The sequence below is a fragment of the Meriones unguiculatus genome, chromosome 3, assembly GCF_030254825.1.
Source record: "Meriones unguiculatus strain TT.TT164.6M chromosome 3, Bangor_MerUng_6.1, whole genome shotgun sequence".
NCBI classification, from domain to species: Eukaryota; Metazoa; Chordata; class Mammalia; order Rodentia; family Muridae; genus Meriones; species Meriones unguiculatus.
Genome location: NC_083351.1, coordinates 39,565,090 through 39,588,208, shown reverse-complemented (window position 1 = coordinate 39,588,208; position 23,119 = coordinate 39,565,090). Strand labels below are relative to the sequence as shown.

Genomic DNA, 23,119 nt, shown 5'->3' with positions numbered 1-23,119 from the left:
AGAGAAGAAGCTGTTGGGAGAGGACATGACGACACCTTCAAAAAGATTTTAAGAGTCAAATTGTCCCTTCACTCTTATCCTTCCAGAGAGTGAGGCCTGCCTCCTGAATGACATTTCCCCCCAAATCTTGGCAGAGCATCTACTGTTAACGTTTGATTGCTTTGTGTGAGAACTTTTCTGTCAACGTATTCTGAATGGAAGGAGCTGGAAGTCTGGAGTCTCATCGGCCTGGTCTTCCAGTGTACAGAATGAGTAGTGTAACTCCTTTGAACTTATGTGCCCTTGGATAAGAAGTAAAGGCAGGTAGTTAGGGAGGATGGCATGAGATATGTGCAGAATACCCAGCATGGGGTCTGGGCTTTGTTTTGCTCTTGAGACAGGATCTTATGTAGTCCAGGGTGGTCTCCAACTCCTTATGTAGCCCAGGGTGATCTTGCAACTCTTGACCTTCCTGTTGCCACCTCCTAAGAGCTGGTATTTTGGGAGCATGCCACCCTAGCTGGTTTATGCAGAGCTGGGAACAGAACCTGAGCCTTTGTGTGTGCTACACTGCACCAGCTGAGCTATATCTCTAGCTTTAAAGATCTTAAATAATTCCTCTTTCTCTGGAAAACATATTCATTAGGGCTAGCGAGATGGGTTGGCCATTAAAATAGGCTCTCAACCAAAAACAGAAGAAAATGTATTCACCCTGCTTTTATTTAGAAATGCAAATGAGCAGTTCTCTGTAACATCACAGTTAGTGATGATAAATAAGGATATTACAGGGATTCCCAAAAAAGACAGACAAAAAAGTTTTTTTCCAAAAAATGTCACTGCATTGTTTAATTTGATTGGGAAACAGCAAATGAGAAAGTAGAAAAGAGATTAGAAGTATCAGCTTCTTACTGCTGCTACAACAAACTGCCATAAACATCACAGCTTAAAACAATCTAGATCTTCACCAGGTTATGGAAGTTGGAAGCCCAAAGTAGGTTTTTACCAGGTGAAGCTCAAAGTACTGTCTTCTCAAAGGGCTGTGTTTCTGTATGAACTCTAGAAACTTCCAAGGTAGAACTTAACTTGTTATCCTTTCCAGCACTGAGGAGAAGTCTCCTTTCTGGCACTCACCTTATTCCACTGCTCCACTGACTCTGACTTTCTCATGTGTCTCACAAAAACACTTGTGATTGCATTTAATCCAGCTGGACAAACCAGGGCAACCTCCTGATTTCGAGATCACTAATTGCAAGCTCATCCTCAGATCTTGCCTTTCACAAAAAGTCACAAGTTAACTGCTTCCAGGGTCATCTTTTGGGGTGCATGCAAAAGTGTGTGGTTTCCTGTGTGTGAGTGTTTGTGCTTGGGTATGTGCACGCATGTGTTTGTTTGTATGTGTGTATGTGCATGTGTGTGTGTGTGTTTATTCTAACTATTGTTTAGCTGGGAAGCCTGTGTCTTGGAGGTTGGTCTAATTCGAGTTACTGGCCCTATCCTTGTTTTGTAAACCTGCCTAAGACATAACTGAATGGCTGATTAACTGGCCTATACCTAGGCAGGGCAGAATGGGGTAGGCGTGGCTAAGGTTTCCAGGCTTTCAGGACAGGAGAATCATGGGAAACAGATGGACGGGAAGAGAGGAGAAAGGAGGATGCCATGATGGGTTAGGTGGAGAAGAAACCACGTGGGGGACAAGTGGAAGGATTCCAATCATGGTGTGAAAAGGCCCAGATAAAGAACACAAGCAGTAACCATGGGATTATGTATGGAAGGCAGACCAGATGAGGAAGATTAAGGTGAAAGGCATTGGATGGGGGCTGGGAGATGGATGGTGAAGATATTGAGCTAGCATAGGTGAAATTATTTGCCTGGCCTAAGGTAATAAGGCAATTATAAAATCACTGCCGTGATAATCTTTGGGTTAATAATAATAAACATTATTATTATTATATTATATATATATAATAATATATATATTATTATTATATATAGTCCAACACTGACTGATTACAACAACACCTGTGCATTCTACTGGTAAATTGTCAGTCTGCTCTCTGGTAAATTCCACAGCTTTAGCCTCAATAAACCTGACCACAGACAAGCAGAATTCCTTTTTTTTTTCTTTTTGGTTGAAAACAAATTTTAACTGGCATAAAAACAGCAAACTGTGTACTTGTGGGGAACCATGTGATATTTTTGACACACGTATATGGTGTAGAGCATTTAAATCACCTGTATCGTGACTTAAGTCATCAAAGCATCATTTATATATATTTCCCCAAACATTTGCCATTTGTGGTGAAAATAATCAAATCTCCTTTTCCTAGTATTTTAGAAGTTACAGTACATTGCCGATACTGACAGTGACTGGGTGGAGGGAAGGTGCAGTGGTTAGAAACACTTGCTGCTCTTGCAGAGGATCTGGGTTCAGTCCCCAGCACCCCCACAGGGTGGCTCAGCTCCATCAGTTCCAGGGGTTCTGACGCCCTCTTCTGGCCTCCAGAGAACTGCAAGCATGCAGTGCACTAATATACATACAGGCAAAACACACTGAAAGAAATGAAATAGACCTTCAAAAAGGTGAGACTTACCCTTTGCCACAGCTACCGTTATCTTTAGTACCCATTAAACAACCTCTCTCCATCCTTTTCTCCATGGCCATTCGGTTCTGCCGGAAGCAACGCTCTCGGATTCCATACATGAGTGAGATTATATAGTACTTAGTCTTTCTGTGATTCTTTCCGGTTTCATTTTGATCTGTATTGATTGCTATAATTTTCCTTTCTGTGGCTTTGCAAGAACGTGCTTTATCACAATGAGAACTGGCATTTTTAATAGCTGCAGCCGACTCACACTTAGGGGCTCTGACCCAGGAGAGCAGGCACCCATTGATCATGCCTGGCAGTATTCACCCCCAGGCCTTAGAAGTCTGAGTAGTTGAAAATTTTTTACATCTTCAAGTAAGGTTCTTAAAGCCCAGGTCTGTGGCTTGTTCAATGGGGTAATAACTGTCTAGACAATCTTTTCCAGGAAACAAGGGTTATTTATGATTTGAAAATAGAAAAGAGACAGCATTTCCCTCTGGCATTTTATTTGCCAGGCATGCCTTCTGCAAGGGCAGCAGCAGGCTTTTTGGAGAACGAGGGTTCCTAGGCTGGAAGGATCAGTGTCTGAAGAGCCAGCAGCATGCTCAGAGGGGTCCTGGGATGGTGTGCTCTGCACACGCTGTCCAGCTACCATGCTTTGCACTGCTTCCCCATCTTTTCTCTGCTCAAGTAGGCTTTTCCTGCTGGCTTAACAGCATCTACTTGTTTCCGATGTGTCTGATCCAGATCTGAAGGGCACTGCCCACCTGGGGGACCCACCCTTCTCTGGCACATGCCATGACCTCAAAGGCTGTAGAACCCAGAGTCGTGACTCACAGGTGATGTCAGACTACACTGTGCGTTTGGAAAAGACTCTTAGCTATTCCTTTGTTACCTAGCCCTGAACTCCTTGAGATTAATTTTCCAGTTCTCAGGACCTAAAAATGGTTTTATTCATAGAGTTTGCTGGCATATACTGCATGGCCTCTTCTGTTGAAAGCTATGACATTAAGAAGATGTTAAAAAAAAATCTATGTAGTGTAGCTTAATGCCTAAAATTAATTTAAGTGAGATAATATTTTTGAAAATTTAGACACATTTTCTTAAACTTGTCTGTTAACACATATTAATTATATGTAATAACAGGCTCAGTATGTAGATAATGTATTTTGATCATATTCACTCTTCATTACCCTCTCTTGATGCTGTCCTCCTCCTATTTATTCCCCTTCTCTAATCTGCTAATTTTCCTTCTACTTTTATGGCTTTTGTGTGTGTGATTCCTTGACTTCATCATTAAGTCTGTTTACAGGAACTTGGATGGTTACTAGTAATTGCCATTGAAGAAAATGCCCTTCCCTTTCCCACCAACCAATCAACCATTATCTGCTTACAAATCCTCAGTGGTGGTGGGGACTCCTGAGCCCATTTCTTCTCCATAAAAGGATGCTGACAGGCCCCATGTTGTGTAGGTAATCACACCTGCCATGAATCCAAGAGTGCAGCAGCCATCACATGCCAATGAGCCGGCACTCCTTCCCGTTCACCCTGTTTTCTGCCTCCCCCAGCCAGCTCTTTTCTTTGTTTTTGTTTTTGTGTTTTGTTTTGTTTCAAGACAGGGTTTCTTTGTGTAGCCTTGGCTCTCCTGGACTGGCTTTGTAGACCAGGCTGGCCTTGGACTCACAGAGCTCTGGCTGCCGCTGCCTCCCTGAGTGCTGGGATTACAGGCGTGCACCGCATGCCCAGGGCTCTTACATGCTTTCTGTCCCCTCTTCTGTGATATTCTGTAGGCCTTGGAGGGACTATACAGATGTTCCATTTTTGGCTGAGCATTTGGCAGTTATTCTAAGCACTTTGCTCATTTATGTACCTCTGTAGTTACCACTGACTCCTCAGAAAAGAAGCTTCCCTGACCAAAGATGACATCATCACCAGTGTAAAGAATAAACACAGTATTTTAGAAGGCAATTTGGCTGACACATAAAGTTCATTTAGCAAAAAATAAAAGCAGTAGTTTTCCTGCGGTAGCCTATGACCTCCTCAGCCACAGGCTTTTGATATTGACAGCATTCTACTGGATATTGTCTTTGTAGCAGGCCTCACATTCAATCAGAAAGTGGGTGGTTACCATGGTAACAGGCTTGCCGCTATTGCACCAGAAGGACCATCTTGTCTAGTTGGTTGGTAGTGTTTCATGGTGGGTTTACAGTTGAGTAAGGCTTTGGACTGTTGATGATGATTCCCCGCAGAAGCCCCCACAGCACCTTTTGGTACCGTGGGGGTGGCCAACAGTGAGGAAGTTTCCAGCTCAGTCTCGGCCTGATTTCACTGTGACCACAGTGGGTGGTATCTTCAGCAACAGAGTCTTAGCATGTAGTTGTATAGGCAACCAACAGTAGTGTCAATAGCGTACATGGATTTCAGGAGCCCAGGGACCTTGACGACCAACCACCTGTAGGGGTGCAGCCAACCCCTGCCACTGTGATTTTCATTTAATAATGGAAGTCTTCTGGGAACAGTTTTATCACCCCACATGGACAGGGCACCTCTGTTGAATCTCTTTTTTATTTTTTAATTAGGTTTACTGACATCAGATTTCATTCTTTTTTGCCAAATTTTGATCACACAATTCTCCCTCTTGATTCCGTGACAGTCTCGTAGCTGCTCTATTTGTCTTCTGGCTGAATTCTGTAAGATACAGTGTTTCTTGCTTCAGGAGCGTGGGTCTTTAAGGGTGAATTTACATTAGACAGAAAATCAGAACGTAACAGTTTTGATTTGTAAGAGTCAAATGCTGGAGGCATTGATTGTTGCCCTGTGCACATCAAATGCTGAAAGAGCTCAGAGTGTAGAGAATCAGGGCACAGAGAAGGAGCTAAGTGAGTTTCTAACCCATCCACAAAGCAGAGGTGGAGGCATATGGCCACACAAGGAGAGAAGCTGAGCTGGGTCTCCACGCAGGAGTGAGGGGGTTGCTTTGATGCTTCTGCCTCACGCTCATGTCCTCAGGGGCTGGGCAACAGGAATCTCCAGGCTGCTGGTTTGGAGATTCAGATGGAAGTATGTCTCACGCCTTTCAGGATAAGGCTCTGGGACTCTGCAGAGTTCTCGTAGAAGTTTCACTTGTAGGTTGGTATCAGAAGGTGCTTGCACGAGCCATGGTTAAGTGAGCTCCCGGAGGTCATAGAGGTGGAAGGGCTTGCGAGTAGGATAAAGGGGCTGGCACCTGAGGGTGCCCGGAGTCCCTATAGTGGCATGTGTTACCTACAGAAACCAGAGCACACTTTTGTCTGTGGCCTGAAAGAACGTAACTTACACACGCTGGGCAAGCACAAGGCCAAACAAGGAGTGCAGTGGAGCTATTGAAACCCCCTCTGTTTTTTTTTTCTTAGGGTTTCACCTGGCTTCCCTGTCATGTCAGGCAGATATCTTTGGATAAGTTAGGGTCTTTGATCAGCAGTGTTTTACTCCAGGGAATGAAACACTGATCCTGCTTCTTTCTACTGGATCAATGGTCCCAGCCCCATTTATTCTAAGAATGTAGGAGAGAGAGAGACATGGCCTGAAAAGATGTAAAATGAAGATTTTTGAATTTTTTTGCTTGCAGAAGACAACAGGGCTCATGCCACGATGCCCGCAAAACTAGGCAAGATGGGTGGCCAGACTCCTGAGTGCCGAGAGGACTGTTTCCGTTCACACAACAGGCCACCCAGAGACCCAGAGCCAGGCAGCAGGGTAGTGGTCAGCAGGGCTGAGCAGGGTGAGGGAGGGACGGGCCTATATTCTTTTCCCCGTAAAGAGCCCAGGACCTTAAGAGCTGCCTCCAAACTATGGAACAAATGGTTTTGAACTAAATTAAAAATATGCTCCTTTCCAGTTAAAACTGAGCCAAATGCCGGCCTCTGATGGATTGTCTCTTAGTTATTCACTAAAATATACATGATGTCTGAAAACACAAAGAAATTCTTAACAGCACCAAGAGCCAGGACTGATGTTGGAGTGTGGAGAGAGATTCTATAAAGGGTTTTCACTACTAATAACCTAGACAGGAAGGTTAAATTAAATTTCTCCCTCTTTCTCTGGTTCTGGCCCTTTATGGTGTGTGTGTGTGTGTGTGTGTGTGTGTGTGTGTGTGTTTGTGTGTGTAAATTTTACTTATAAATGAATATGAAGTTTGACCTTATGGAAAACTCAGGTTCACCTCAAAAGTGAGAGAGCAGCAGAAAATCTAGATAAACTTTCTCTTTACTTTCCTGCCTCGACTCAGATCTGGGCAGCAGTTTAAACTGCTCAGAAAATGTGTCTTCTTTCACTCCGTCAGGTGAAATTAGCTTTTTAAATTCACTGGTAGACCGTCTCCTGCCCTCTGTAAATGTATTTAGGGGCACTGTGATATCAACCAGGGCCGGAGTGGTGAGGACTTAGGGCAATGGCAACTCGCATCAGAGAGAAGCAGAGCTGCATGCATGCATCCATAGAACACAGAGAACTGGGCGTGAGGCGGGTAAATGCTGCAGCCTGCTGTGGCTGAGGAGCCCAAACAGGAAGCCTTCTACCAAGGATTTGGACTTAGAGATGTGTGCAATAGTCTGCCTGCAAGTCGTGGCTCAGAAGAAGGGCCACCAGAAAATCCCACTTCTATCTGTTGCTGAACCCTCCGTGTACTTAAAGACGTTATTCCACCTATGAGTGAATGGGGAAAAGTGAACCATGAAGTCTTGGGAATATACTTCTGCTTTAGGCTGATATCATTAAAGCTATCTTCAACGTTCTTGCCCCAGTAAGAATTTAACATCTGTACATTAATTCAGTAATGTCTAGATCTCCTACTAAAACTATATGGCATATGTGCTTTTTTTTTCTTTTTAAAAATTTATTTTTTACTTTATATGTGTGACTGTGTGCCAGCATTTTGTATGCATACCATATGAATACCTGGTGCCTGTGGAAGAGGCCAGAAGAGGGCACTGGATCTCTTGCAACTCGAGTTAAAATGGTTGTGAGCTACCAAGAAGGTACTGGATCTTTTGCAACTGGAGTTAAAAATGGTTGTGAGCTACCGTGTGAATGCTGGGAGCCAAACCAGGATCTTTTGCAAGAGCAGAAAAGGCTGTTAACATCTCTGTCCTCCATAGAACACATAACTCTTAATAAGAGTAGGGAACACATTTAATTTTGTATCAAAATGGGGACACAGGAAGTATTACCATAATTGATCGATAGATAGGTTCAATAGGTAATTGCAGAACTATGTGATTGATGAAACTTTACGGATAATGACTAACCGGTGAAGAAGTTGAGTGAGCATAGAGACTGCCCGTATTTTCTAATTATGTTGGCGCCTCTCATCTCCGATTGTGTGCTGACAACAAAGCATTTGAGGCACAGGATAGAGTACTCATATATGCTCCTTATATGTACCACAAAATTCAGCTTAGTGTTGGACACCTAGAAAATAAAGAGAGTACCTGAAAACTAGGACTTTAACAGTATCTCTTGAATCTTGGGAATCAAACACCTTTTTACAGTGAGAGGGGAACAAATCCAGGGTCTCCTCCTGCATACCTGGCAAGCACGGTGCCTCGGAAATATACCCGCAGGTATATTCTTCAAATGGGGAGAAATATACCCGCAGGGCATTCTTCAAATGGGGAGAAAATCCTTAAATTGGAGTATGGTGGGCCAAAGGAAACACAGCTTATTGGAGACTTCTTGGCTGCACATGGAATCTAGGAATTATGAAGAACCTGAAAATTGGGTTCAGTTTTATTTATACGTACATATTTTGGAGGGAAATGTCATTTCTCATGCTGTCACATGATTGTCACTTTAAACATTAACACGCAGATGCATAAAAGCATTGTTCTGACACATTTTCTAATAGAGAAAATGTCACACAGCTTCTAAACAAAGGATAGTGAGAAAGAGATGGAAATGTTTTAAGTTGGTGACATCATTTTCTGCTTCTCTGTTTACAAAGGGGAGGGAGGACTGGAGAGATGGCTCAGAGGGTCCATGCTTGATTTCTAGCCCCTGTATGGCCATTCACAACTATCCGTAACTCAGTTCTAGGAGATCTGACATCATCTTCTGGCTTCAGTGGGCACCAGGCACATACGTGGTACACAGACATATGAGCAGGCAACATTCCCATAAATGTACAATTAAATAAAAACTGTGGATTTATCTATTTCCTAAAAGGGGTAAAGACATAGATGCTCTTGTCATAGATGGTACCAGTTGAGTTTTGGAAAGCACCTTGGTCTAGAATGCAGCCGTTGCCACCTATAATTGTCTCACTCATCCTTCAGCATGGGTTCATTCTCAATTTATTATAAAAAAAATTGAAATAGAATTGTCCATTTGTCACCACATACAAAGTTAATGCATCAGGAAAGCTAATTAAAGAACGAGGGCTGGGGAGATGATGCAATAGGTGAGACATTTTCATACTCTTAAGATCAACGATCAATAAATGGGACCTCATGAAACTGAAAAGTCTGTAAAGCAAAGGACACCGTCAACAGATCAAAATGGCAGCCTACAGACTGACAAAAGATCTTCACCAACTCTATATCTTACAAAGCACTAATATCCAAACTATATACAGAACTCAAAGAAATTAAACACCAACAAAACAAATAATCCAATTACAAATGGGTTACAGAGCTTAATGGAGAATCTCAAGAGAGGGATCTTGAATGGCCTAGAAGCACTTAAAAAGTGCTCAACAATATTAGTCATCAGAGAAGTGCAAATCAAAATGATTCTGAGATTCTGTCTTATACCTGTCAGAAAGGCTAAGATCAAAAACTCAAGTGACAGCACATGCTGCCAAGGATGTGGAGAAATGGGAACACTCCTCCATTACTGATGGGAGTGCAAACTTTTACAATCACTATGGGAATCTAATGGTGCTATCTCAGAAAATTGGGAACAGTTCTACTTCAAGACCCACCTATAGCACCCCTGGGCATATACCTAAAAGATGCTCTATTATACAACAAGGACATTTGCTCAACTGTGTTCATAGCAGCTTTATTTGTAATAGCCAGGAACTGGAAACAACCCAGTGTCCCTCAGCTGAAGAATGGATAAAGAAACTATGGTACATTTATACAATGTAATACTACTCATCTTTTAAAAACAAGGAAATCATGAACTTTGCAGGCAAATGGATGGAACTAGGAAAGATCATTCTGAGTGAGGTAACCTAGACCAAGAGAGACATACAAGGTATGGACTCACTTATAAGCAGATATCAGACCTATAGTACAGGATAACCATACTGCAATTCACAGACCCAAAGAAGCAAAGTAACAAGGAGGGCCCTAGAGAGGATTATGAATCTCACTGAGAAGGGAAAATAGAATAGACAGAGGAAGTTCTAGAAGACAGGGAACAGGATAGGAGAGGGAGTGCTGAGGGGAAATGAGGATGGGGGTCTGATGGGGAGGGGGCAGGAGGACAGAGGCCTGCAGAGATAAGAGAAACTGTGGCCTGGGGCATGTCTGAGAGAGGCAGGAGAATTATGACAGGGTAGGCTCCTGGAGGACATAGTGCTGACTCTAGTGGAGGCTCCATTAGCAGAAACATATAGTAGCAGGGGACATGGAGACTGAAGAGGACACCTTCTAACAAGTCAGGGCACCTAGTGGAGGGAAGGGCACACCAACCCACCACAAAAACTCTGAACCAAAATATAGCCTGATTAGGAGATGTGCAGGGATAAAGACAGAACAGAGATTGACAGAATGTCCAAACAATGCCTGGCCCAATCTGAGACACACACCAAGAGAGAGAGAGCCAACTCCTGACTCTCTTAATGACACTCTGCTGTACTTGCAGATGGGAGTCTAGCATAGCTGTCCTCTGAGAGGTTTCACCTAGCAATGGATTAAAGCAGATGCTGATACATACAGCCAAACAGTGGGTGGAGCTCAGGAAACCTTGTGGAAGAGTAAGAGGAAGGATAGAAGGACCCAGAGGGAACAGGTCCTCCACAAGAAGACCAACAGAGCCAACTAACCAGCAGGTCTTTCAAGACTGAAACACCAACTAAGGACTATGTATGGACTGGACCTAGGCCCTCTACATATATGTACCTGATGAACAGCTTGGTCTTCATGTGATTTCCCTAGTAAGGGGAGAAGGGCTGTCTTTGACAGCTTGCATGCTCTTTGATCACTTGCCCCTGGCTGGGTTGCCTTGCCAGCCACCATGGTAAAGGATACGCTCAATCCTCATACTTGATGTGCTGGGATGGGTAGGTGTGTGTGTGTGTGTGTGTGTGTGTGTGTGTGTCTGTCTGTCTTCCCTTTTCTGAGGGGAAGGGAGAATACAGGGAACAGGGAAGGAGGGTAGGACCAAGAGGAGAGGAGGGAAGAGGCTATGATTGGGATGTAAAGTGAATAAACAAAAACAACAAAATAAAGAAAATATACTTGTTTTCTTTTTAAAAATATATTTTAAATTTATGTTTGATTATTACAATTTATTTACTTTGTATCCCAGCTGTACCCCCTCCCTCAGCCCCTCCCAATCCTCGTGCCTTCCTTCCTCTCCTCCCATGTCCCTCCCTCAGTCCACTGATAGGTGAGGTCCTTCTCCCCTTCCATCTGACCCTAGCCTATCAGGTCTCATCAGGACTGGCTGCATTGTCTTCCTCTGTGGCCTGGTACAGCTGCACTCCCCCCAGGGTAAGGTGATCAAAGAGCCATCTACTGTGTTCATGTGAGAGACAGTCTCTGTTCCCATTACTAGGGAACCCACTCGGAGAATGAGATTCCATGGGCTACATCTGAGCAAGCGGTCTAGGTTATCCCCAGGCATAGTCCTTGGTTGGAGTACTGGTCTTTATAAAAACCCCTGGGCCCAGATTTTTTGGTTCTGTTGGTCTCCTTGTGGAGCTCCTGTTCCCTCCAGGTCTTTCTATGTCCCCCCCACTTTTTAAGATTCCCTGCAGTCTGCCCAAACTTTGGCTATGAGTCTCAGCATCTGTTTTTAATACCCTGCTGGGTAGAGTATTTCAGAAGCCCTCTGTGGTAGGCTCCTGTCCTGTTCCCTGTTTTCTCCCACTTCCAATGTCTGTCCTGTTTGCCTTTCTGAGTGAGGACTGAGCAACTTCTCCAGGATCCTCCTTCTTGTTTAGCTTCTTCTTTAGGAGTATAGATTTTAGTATATTTATCCTATATTACATTACTAATATCCACTTATAATGAGTATATACCATGTGTGTCTTTCTGCTTCTGGATCACCTCACTCAGCATGATCTTTTCCAGATCCCACCATTTACCTGTGAATTTCATGATTTCCTTGTTTTTAATTGCTGAGTAATAGTCCATTGTGTAAATGTACCACAATTTCTCTATCCATTCCTCCGTTGAGAGACATCTGGGATGTTTCCAGATTCTGGCTATTATGAATAATGCTCTTATGAACATGCTTGAGAAAATGTCCTTTTTGTATACTTGGGCATCTTTTGGATATATACCTAGGAGTGGTATAGCTGGCTCTTGAGGAAGTGCTATTCCTAATTGAGAAAGTGCCAGAATGATTTCCAAAGTGGTTGTACAAGTTTGCATTCCCGTCTAGCATGCATCCTCTCCAGCATGTGTTGTCACTTGAGTTTTTGATCCTAGCCATTCTGATGGGTGTAAGGTGAAATCATTGTTTTCTTAAGCAATACAGAAGTGGTTTGTAACTCAGCATGATCCTTCATCCCAGGGAACAGTGTTTTGGAAGGCAGTTTTGATGGATGCTAATACAAGACAGCTGGTGTGGCAGGTATCTGGTTAGGGGAGGCCAAGGATGATGAGAACAATCCTACAGCAAGAGGATTCCACTCTACTGTCATATGGAAGAGAGATACCTGGCTGTGACAGCTGATTTTAATCGCCATCTTGATACGACCAGGGAAGCGAATCTGAGGGAGGGACTGTCTCAGTTAGGTTGGACTGTGGACCTCTTTGAGGGGAGCTGACTTTACTGTCTTCATCCTGAAAGTGGGTGGTGGTACCATTTTTGCTTTGGTGACCCTGACTGTAGAAAAGTAGAGAATGCAGCTGAGCACTAAGCATGCGTTCACTCATTTCTCTCAGCTTTTGACTGTGGATGTGATGCCAGTAGCTGCTTCCAGTCTTTACTGTACTTCCTTCTTACAGTCAGAGTCATGAACCAGGAATTGTGAGCTTTCCTGAGGAGCTTTTAGTCAAGGCATTTTATAATAGTAACAGAAGTAAGACCGTACCACGCCAGTTGTGAACACTGGCCTGACAAGTCAACCCTGCTGAGGGTGACAAATCACTTCTTAAATTATTACTTTTTGAATAAACACTAAGAAGTTATAACTAGAAAGTGGACTTAGCAATGTTTGGGGCTACCATGTAGAAAGAAGACTAAATTAGCTTTCTTTTCCTGAAGAGCTACCTTCTGTGGGGTTGCTGGAAAAACACTACAGACATGCCAACAGTAGATGCTCTGTTAGCATCTCAAACAGCCTGCCACTCAGAAACTATTTATTATGGGCTTTTCATTGGTGACCACATCACTATTCTATTATTACATTTAATCAAAATGTAATTAAATACTAAGCAAGTCTTTTGCAATTTAAGTCAAGTCCAAGAATTAAGAACACTGGACAGAATAGAAAATGCTATGCTAAGCAGTTAATGAATGTAACACTAATTAATTTCCATAAATTAAGTGTGATCTGAATGAAGCATGAATATTTTAAATGAACTTTCAAGGGTCATAGTGTTTTATGGTTGTAAAAATTGATACGCAGAGACAAGGTTGGCATCAGCCTTTTAAGAACTAGGAAATTGGTCTCAATTTTGAAAGTCATTTAAATGTAATAATTCTAGAAAGAAATTTCACGTAATCATTTTATTTCTACTTTCATTAATTATAATTTAAACGTAAGGGGCCATTCATGTTCATTCAACGTTCACCTAATAATTTATTAAGAATCTTCAACTAATAATTTATTGAGAACCTACTTTATGTTAGGTTCCGATAAATTGAGGGGGGTGTTTGTCCTCTTATATTTTGGGGGAATGTGTATTTTCTGTATTTAAGTTCTTGCTGCTGAAAGGAAGCCAATTTCATCTTTTTGAGAACCTAATATTGTAGATTACTATGCATGCAATGTGCTGGAATGAAAATGAAAAGGCATAGAGAGGGAAAAATAAGAGAAGTCATGTACCTTTTTAAAAAAATCTCTTAAATCTTTAGTTCTTTTTTACTCCAAAATTATACATATTTATAATTAAATGAATTGAGGTTATAGAACAGTAGACAGCAAAACAATTCACTATATTCAGAAATGACAAGAGTGAACTTCCATTTTAATCCATGTTTTTCTTTTTTATTTTGAGATTATTGTATAATTGTATCATTTCTCTCTTCTTTTCCCACCTTCCGAACCCTCCCATATACCTTCCTTGCAATCTTTCAAATTCAGTCTCTTTTATTAATTGCCATCTGTTCTCATTTTAAGGGCACACAAAGATAACGTATACTTCTGTAATGTATCTTTTTAAACTTGAGACAGAGTCTTACTATGTAGCCGAGGCTGGACTTGAATTCTTAATATTCCTACCTCATCCTCATCTGTACTTCTCAGTGCTAGAATTCCAGGTATTGCATAGATCCAGTTATACATTTGGAAATAGAGAATATTTCAATATTTTTGAATAACATTTTATCACGAATCGTTTCCCGTCATTACACACCTTTAATAGTATTTTTGAGATTATAGTGGAGATCATAGCATAATTGTATTTTTAAAAAGAAATATTTTTAATTATGTGTATGTGTATGTGTGTGGGTGTATGCATGTGTGTGAAGATGCTTGTGGAAGTCAGGGGTGTTAGATGCCCTTAGAACTGGATTTAGAGGCTGCTGTGAGCCACCTGATTGACATGCTGGGACCCAAACTTTCATCCTCTGCAAGAACAGTATATGTCGTTAGTTGCTGAGCCATTTTTCCAGCCCCACTATTATTGCCTTGGTATTTTAATTTATATTATGGAAAATTAATTTAGTTCATAAAATTAATCTACATGTCTACTTTCTTAGAATACATGACTTGACATGAAAAGAAATGTGGGATTTAAAAGGACATTTAAGGACTGGAGAGATGGCTCAGAGGTTAAGAGCACTGGCTGCTTTTCCAAAGGTCCTGAGTTCAATTCCCAGCAACCACATGGTGGCCCACAACCATTTAGAATGAGATCTGTTGCCTTCTTCTGGCGTGCAGGTGTACATGCAGGCAGAACACTGTATACATAATAAATGAATAAATCTTAAACAAAAAGTGTTAAGTGGATATTTATTTCTAAATCTTTGGACACACACTATAAATTAGAATTGCCGAAAGGACATATCCATATATTGCTATCAGAATGCCGCTGTTCCTGAGCCTCCTAGTATAAAAGCATATTTCCCTAAAATAATTTGCTGATCCATTGGCTTTTTCTGTAACACAAAGCTGATTGTATTTACTAGGAAATACTATTTATAATGGTTTTGAAAACAATTTACATAAACTGCAAGGGGAAATCATGACATTTATGCTTAATTAGAACAGTCATTTAAAACAGTTATCATTTTCCAATGCCAATTGCAGAGTATGTATCTTGCTGACTACTGGCTTAGAAAAAAAGACTATTAAGCTCTTTACAGTAATGTTTCTAATAGAGTTTGGTAACTGCCTTATTTTACTTTAATTTTTGTCAAAGGAAATATTTCCATTTAAAAGGTTTCTATTTCAATGAATACATTTGCCACCTTTTTATAAACAAAATAATCTATATTCTCCTATATTAATCTTTTCTGGAAAATACGCCTCTTTACTCTCCTGTTTCTGACACTGCTATATGAAGAGTCATAATGGACCTCTCAGGCTCTCTCTTCCAAATCGCCTCATTTGTGTACACTAAAGTCCTAGAACCAAGCTGGAGTGGCAATCTTTAAAAAAAAGACAAATGAAAATGTGAGAATCAGCTTTTGCAAAGATGGTTTTAGGAAAATATATTATTTATTAAGATTTCTCTTTGCTCTTCATTTATCGGACAAAGAAACAAACAAACACGAAAATAAAGAGACAAGTTCTACTTTATTCAAAGTCTATGTCTGAGGCATTTGCTCCAATACTCTGGTCACATAAATTCCCCACTCTGGAAGGATCAGAAATTATGAGGAGTAACTGACTTAAGCAATAGTACCAATATGCCTATAAAAGATGAAAGCACAAGGTCCAGTGGCTACTTGTTTAGATATAAACAGGTAATGTTTAAACGGATCCAAAAGGATGTGCCAGATGCTATGGTAAAAGGGCACTCTAGATGGCAGGAACACAACATGAACAAGAACTGATACGGGAATACTATAGTCTTTCTGGGGGCCGGTAAAGCAGGTTAGCCTGAGACATGAGACTGCAGACAGGACAGGGTCTCAGATCACGAAGGGCTCTGTAGGCTGTGCAAGGCTCACAAGAAAATGGTTCAGAGTGATGGCTCATGGAGTAAGAGTGCTTGTAATGTAAGCATGAGCACTTGAGGTTGACTCGCCAGCACCCATGCACAATACCAGGTGTGGCCACATGTGCCTGTAACTCCAGTGCTGTGGAGGGTGGAGACAGGAGGATCACGGGGGGGGGGGGGTGTTCAGGCTGTTAGCCTAGCTCTAGGTTCAGAGCAACACAGTGACTAGGGAGTAAGGTGGAGAGTCATAGAGCAGGACTTGCTACACTGTTCTCCAGTCTCCACATGGGTACAGCTGTATGGATACACACATGAATGTGTATATGTGTACACACACACACACACACACACACACACACACACACACACACAGTCAATGGCTGCAATATAGTACTGAAGGTGGATACAACTGAATTATGATGTAATGTGGAGAAGTCTTTCAAGGGGAATACAAATTTTAGTTGCCTAAGCCAGTGGTTTTCAGATTTTAACACTGATCATCAGGCTTAATCCTGAGTAGGCTTGGGGTGAATTCCACACATCTGCAGTGCTAATGAGTTCCCAAATAGTGAGAGTCTCCCGGCTTTTCTATTTGAGGGCAGATCCTTCTAGAACCTCCCCTATTAGTGGACTTGGGGAGTGGCATGCAAGCAGAGGGGGGAGGGAGGGTGGGACTGGGAGGGGAGGAGGGAGGGAGGGGCTTATGGGGGGATGCAGAATGAATAAAGTGTAATTGATGAAATAAATAAATAAATAAATAAAATAAAATAAAAAAAAAACAAAAAACAAGGACACTGTGACCATGTTCCTCAAGCTTTACCTGTTACCCACTGGCTATATTATAATGTCGAACTTGAGCTAATTTTTTTTTTAAATATCTCCACCATATGATCTTAGCATCCAGATTTCTATTACCTTATGATAAACTTGTTAGGTCCAAGGAAAGTCTAATTCCTCAAACTCTAAAAGGCAGTTCAAATATCCAGATATGAGCTGCACTGTAGAAGGATTTCTGGTGGTTAGATAAAAGCCAGCATTCCTCAGGAACGTGTGAAACTGGTCTCCATTTGCCGAAAGGAGTCATTTCCCTTCCTTCTGGCAGGATGATTGTATGGGTCTCCATTGTCACATGCCGGTGGCTGCATATCAGATCTCCTTCCAGTGCGGCCCCCAAGCTCCCTCAATATACATTTAGTTATATATTTCAAAGGCCCCATGCCAGTCTCCCTCCTTCCCCACAACTACTCACCCTCCTTATATCCCTGCTATTCTCGCTTTGCTTTCTTGATTCTCTACTGCTATTCTCCCTTCCTTCAAACACAGCCCTGGCCATGTCCAGTCTGCTGACCATGTTCAGTCTACATTTTTCTCTCTGCCTTGGACTCTTCCAGCTGCCTCCAACTGTTTGCTCTCTCATATATACAATGGAAGAACTTCCCCACAACCATACCATGGGTGGTCATATTGGAAGTATATATTTTTTTATCATTTCCTTTTTGAATACAAAATTCAGATGGAAAAATGTGTCATCACTTAACAGTGGAAACTTGGTGATCCTTGATTGATCTTGAAACCATGCCTTGGCTCCATGCTGTGTCGCATGTGATAATTTCACGGGCCACAGCATGCTGTGTGGAGGGTTCCCCTTGGGAGATTGGGATCTCCTGACATCTCTTTGCAAGCCTTATATAAGCTACAGACTTCTACATAAGGGACAAACATCAGTTAAAATTTCTTTGGACCTTGTCCTAGGTAGGGTAAATCACAGATAGACATGGCTTCTCTTTGCAAAGAACCAGTAACAGCGACTTTGAAAGATATCTACGGTTAATTATGAGAGACCATACAATCTTGAATCAAATTATATTTTGATTCTGTGTTCTGTTAGACTCTTCATCTGTACACTTCAAACAATAAAACACGTCATGTAATGGAGATGGATTAAATGGAGGAGTTATGTAATGAACTATCTAGTTCAGTGGTCAGTGGGATATATATTTTCCTTTCTCTTTTTTTCCCCATGATTTGGTAGTCATTCTGGTGGGAACTTGTCTGAGTTTGGGCATGGTAACTTGAACAGTAGTAACATCATATTGATGAGGCTATACCCAAGTGATCCAACTGCGGTCTTCTGAAGTCCAGAAAAATGTTAATTCTGCAGACATGCGTTCATTCCTAAGAGTATTTAAGTGCTAAATTTTAAATTGCAATACTGATGTAGCATTTCTTAGGCTTCCTGTTCTGGTACATTTTTCATTCCTCATCCAATCAGAGACGTTATTGATTAGACTTTGAGAAGGTCATATGTTCCTAACATGCATTCTTTACTGTAACGGGAAAAAGGTATTAATTATTTAATGAATGAACGTGAGCATGATGTAGCCAGTTCCCTATCTTCTAACAAGCACCATAACTTGTTTTAGTAATAGCTATGTTCATAATTTGGAAATTTTATTGGGGATCCAATGAAGATCTTGTCAGCAGACATTTACACAGTTTTGTTACACTACTGACCTAATGATCATTTGTTGAGTCCTTATAATGTAGGAATTCTGCAAGATTTGTTTCTATCTGCACTAATATACACATTTCCATATTAAAATCATTATCTGTATCTCTCTAGGCATTTTTAGGAAGGACATAGAAGATGGCTTTATTATTCTATGTAATGAATACAAAAGTAAACATTTCTTTTCCAAGCTTGAAAGACATGGTTTTCAAGAATCTGATGAATTAGATGTCTTATACTTTGTTAAATTTCCCAAATAATAGAGCTACAGGCCAGGAAAACTTTGCCAGGAAATTTGATTATTTCATTTTAGCAATGTTCCCATTTGTCCCCCAACCCTTATCTGCTTTTTACCCTTTAGTTTATGTTGACACCCAATCAATGTTAAGATACACATCTAGGAATAATGTCAGAGAAATAACCAGTGGGGGAGAATTGGTTGAAATCATTCTGCACAACAATTTAATAAGCACTATATTACTTCAAGGATCAAATATTTGACTCTGTGTAGCACTTTACAAACCACATCTTTCCTCAAGGATCAAATATTTGACACGGCACCGGGAATAGGACTATCTTTATCCTTAGTTGAAAATTCCCAAGCAGCCCTTGCTTTTTTAATGCTAGTATGCTGTATCTTGGTTTATTGGATCAAGAACATCCACCAAGTTTAGTAAGCCTCACTATCCATGGGGGTGTGGCTCACCAGGCTCTTATACTTACCTATGAATCTAATGATCCTTCGGAGTAAGGGGTTCAGGTAGCAGCATTCTCCTGTTAGGATTGTTTTCTCCTCAGCAATCAGGGATTCCCTTGTTGACTTTATGAAATACATGGATATTTCACCAATAAAAATCTGGGGAAGGAATATTGAAGAAGTATTTCAAACTCCTGTTTGATTTGAGATAGAGCAGAGGCACATAAAATAACTTGTAAGGAACTACAGTACTTTTAAAAGATAGCATGCCGTTGGGAAGATGGTGAATTAGTACCTTGTAATTAAATTCTTTGAAAGAATTGGAGAAACCAATATTTGATCATTTAAGATACAACTCAGCTCAGGGTCAGCCGCTTTGGACCCAGAGAAGAGCATGTCTGATTGCATGCGGGTTGATGCCCCAGGTCCCGCCTCTGAGAAAAAGGTATCGGACGGTCTGATGCTCTTTGGGTGGATGACACCTAAATGAACATCGGTACAAAGTCCCAATTTATTTCTAATATCAGAGATCAGACCTCTACTCTTGCCTGATGCGTCTAAAACAAAAAGGGGGAACTGTAGAGAGCTGCGGAATGCTATGCCTTAAAGATGGAGCTGGTTTCCGCCTTCCACCTTCCCGATGGTGAGTGCTCTCTGTCACGAACAACTCCACATTTGGCTAAGGCCGCGGATCTGGCTTGCTTCCATGTATGTGGACCTATCTGCATTGCCCCCGTGGCACGCCTGGGTTGGCTACCCAGAGGCTATTTAAGCTGTGGGCTGGCTTTCCCCGGGGTCCGAGGATGGTTCAATGTTCCTGAATAAACTGCATTGAAAAAAAAAAAAAAAAAAGAAGGGGGAAGGAAGGTGGGATTGGGAGGGGAGGAGGGAGGGTCTTATGGGGGATACAAAGTGAATAAAGTGTAATTAATAAAATATAAAAAAAGAAAAAAAAAGATACAACTCAGGGCAAAATATTACAAACTCTAAGGCCATATAAAACTTAAATTGAAATAATAGTGTAGTGTGTAGTGGAGTTTATAAAGCTTGTGTCAGGATTAAAACTTTACAAGTTGCAATGATGAGGAAGGATTTGGATGGCTAATGGTTCAAGAAAGCAAACTTTTATATCTCACATTACATTATTATTTGTATTACAAGCGCTTATTTGATCATCTTGGGGGTGTGTTCCTCCCACACTGAAGCGGTTTGGCTGTTACTTCACTACTACACCCATCTCTTGCTTTTTGAACTAATATCCTTTTACAGCATTACACCCTAGCATGGGGTGTAAACTCTTTGATATCAGCATCTACCTGACACTTAAAAATTATCCCCATAGCACCGAGCACAGTAGACTGATGTTTAAAATAAGAAATCAGCACGGACAAGTTTTAATAATCACTGGTACTGCCACAACCGAAGACGGAAGTTAGCAACAAGGAGTAAAAGTTAATGATCACCACCAGCCATTAAATACGAAGTGTGTGGCACTCTAGTATGTTGATACGCTCAGAAGATCTATATACGAGGCTTAAATACACTTTCTTTCCCGGAGACCCACAAAGGTTCTCTAAAGCACACAAGTGGCACTTGGAGGGGGGCACTGAATTTGGGTCAACTAGATTCAAACTTATACTTAATTCTATTTCCAAATAAGCATCAGAAGATCAAAATTTAAAAGTGCTTTTCTTTGCCTTCATATAACTTGTGACATTGAAAAAGTTTTATCAGTATTTTAAGAATCCCCATGTTTTATATTCTTAAATTTGTACGTATTTATGTGCATGAATGTTTTGCCTGCATATATATGTGTACCACATGCTTGCCCAGTCCCTGTGGAGGCCAGAAGAGGGCACCAGACCCCCTTGGAACTGGAGTTTGACATGATTGTAAGACAACACGTGTGCGCTGGTAATAAAATCCATGACCTCTGCCAGAGCAGAAGTGCTCGGAAACACTAAGCAAACTCTCCAGCCTCTCCCTCCCCGTACATTATATGCTGTCAATACAGAACGTCAAAGACCATACTAGGCGTTAAAAATCTAAAATTTCAGAACCAAGATCATTTATGTGTTCGTTTCTTCTATTAAGTGGTGGGGGTCACTGTTTGAGAGACTTGGCCATGCACAGCCAGATTGTGTCTGAAGCAGTTTTAGAATATGGCACATGACTCTGTTTTCACTATCCCCCTAAGTCTCACAGTGTAACATGACAGGAATCTTTTCCGTAGCTAAAGAATCCTGTACTTAATCTATTTGGCTCTTGGTGTTTTTAGTATTAGTTACAAATTCAAATGTTTGTAAAATTGTAGCAGTTAAGAGGTGAACTCTGAAGCCAGCTTTTCCTACTTTGAAAGGTGGTCCTGATACCCTTTGGGCTCACTATCTGACCTTTAATTTTTTTCTCTATTTTTTTAAGATTATAGTATAATTATATAACTTCCCCCTTTCTCCCTCCAAATAGTCATTCATATATATGTGTATGTATTATTCGCTGAATTATATACATATATTGTTAAGTCACCAATTCATATAGTTAAGCTAATATATATTTATGCACAAATATACACTGTATATGTATATATGTGTATAGGTGTGTGTACATGTATACAAATTGTTTAGAACACCGTCTGAATCTTTATATGCACCCTAGAAGTAAGTGAAGTTGTTGCTTGATAGATAGCATTCCCACTGTAGTCATCATTATTGTATTATACTATTATCACAGAGTGTGACAACAGTGCCAATGATAATTGTGTAAATCACTGGAGAGGCAGATGAGCATAGTCAACTCTGAAAGTACTAAGAAATGGGAAACCCAAGACGGAAGAAGGGATTACCCAACTCTAGAAAACCCAGATTTGCATGTCAGTCTTCATCCTTAGTGTAAAATGTATCTTGTAGCTGGGAGACTCTGCTAATTCTTATAAATCTACACATATATATGTGAAAATTAATAAAAAGATAATCTTGCCAGCCAACATTCAAATCACAAAGGAAGTATGGAACATAAAAGAGAAAAAGTGGACCAGGAACATATTTTAATTTATATATTTATAATGAACCTCATTATTTTGTATGCTCAATAAAAATTAATAAAAAAGATAACATAGATTCAATATGTATATCCAGATACTGGCAATACCTGGAATATGCTGACTGCCTAAATACTAAAAGAAGGAGATGGAGAAAGAACGGATCAAGAGTCATTTTATAGTCATAAGCCTGACTTTTTGTAAAACTCTGATGGAGCAATCCAGCCCCTTATTACGGTGTGTATGCGGGCTTTATGGACAGATCTTCCTAACTACACATGCCTTTCTTATTTCTCCACTCACGGGATCTTCTGTTCTTGTAGGGGATGATTTTGCTTCAGGATGCAGGCCTGTAAAGGTAAAGGATAGCTTTGCTCTCTGCCAAGCTTGCAGTCCACAATGGATGCCATTTTGCTCACGATGGCAGATTTACAGCTCTGGTTTTGGCAGTGCCTTGGCCCCTCCATCTGTACTTCTGCTGGACCATTCTGTCTCAATCCATCATCTGTACAAAGAGCATCTGGAGCACATGGGAGTCTCCATGTGTTCAGTTTTGGCTGCCTTACTTATTTGGGCCTCTCTGATTGTTGGCCAACAAACTCTGTATCAATCATGGCAAATTGGAGTGTCCTCCAGTGAGAAGTGGTCAAGGCCAAACTAGCTCTGGCAAGAACGAACTGTAGATAAATTCCATCAGTGCATTTTTATTTTCCAGGTATGCTAGCCACAATACTAAATGATACATAACCTTTTATACAGTGGTAAGCACACTGTAAGTCATGAGGGCAACTGCCACACTTGGTTCGTCATTTTTCACATACAAAA

General features: G+C 41.0%; 1 protein-coding gene across 1 annotated transcript in view; it reads right to left on the bottom strand.

Annotated features, from left to right (window-relative positions):
- The window catches only part of Plppr1 (phospholipid phosphatase related 1), a 268,685-nt gene that overhangs the window by 13,534 nt on the left and 232,032 nt on the right, over positions 1–23,119 (bottom strand). Inside the window, exon 4 of the mRNA XM_060379893.1 lies at positions 19,284–19,416. Coding sequence (XP_060235876.1) covers positions 19,284–19,416 — 133 coding nt within the window. The remainder of the gene's footprint in view (positions 1–19,283; positions 19,417–23,119) is intronic.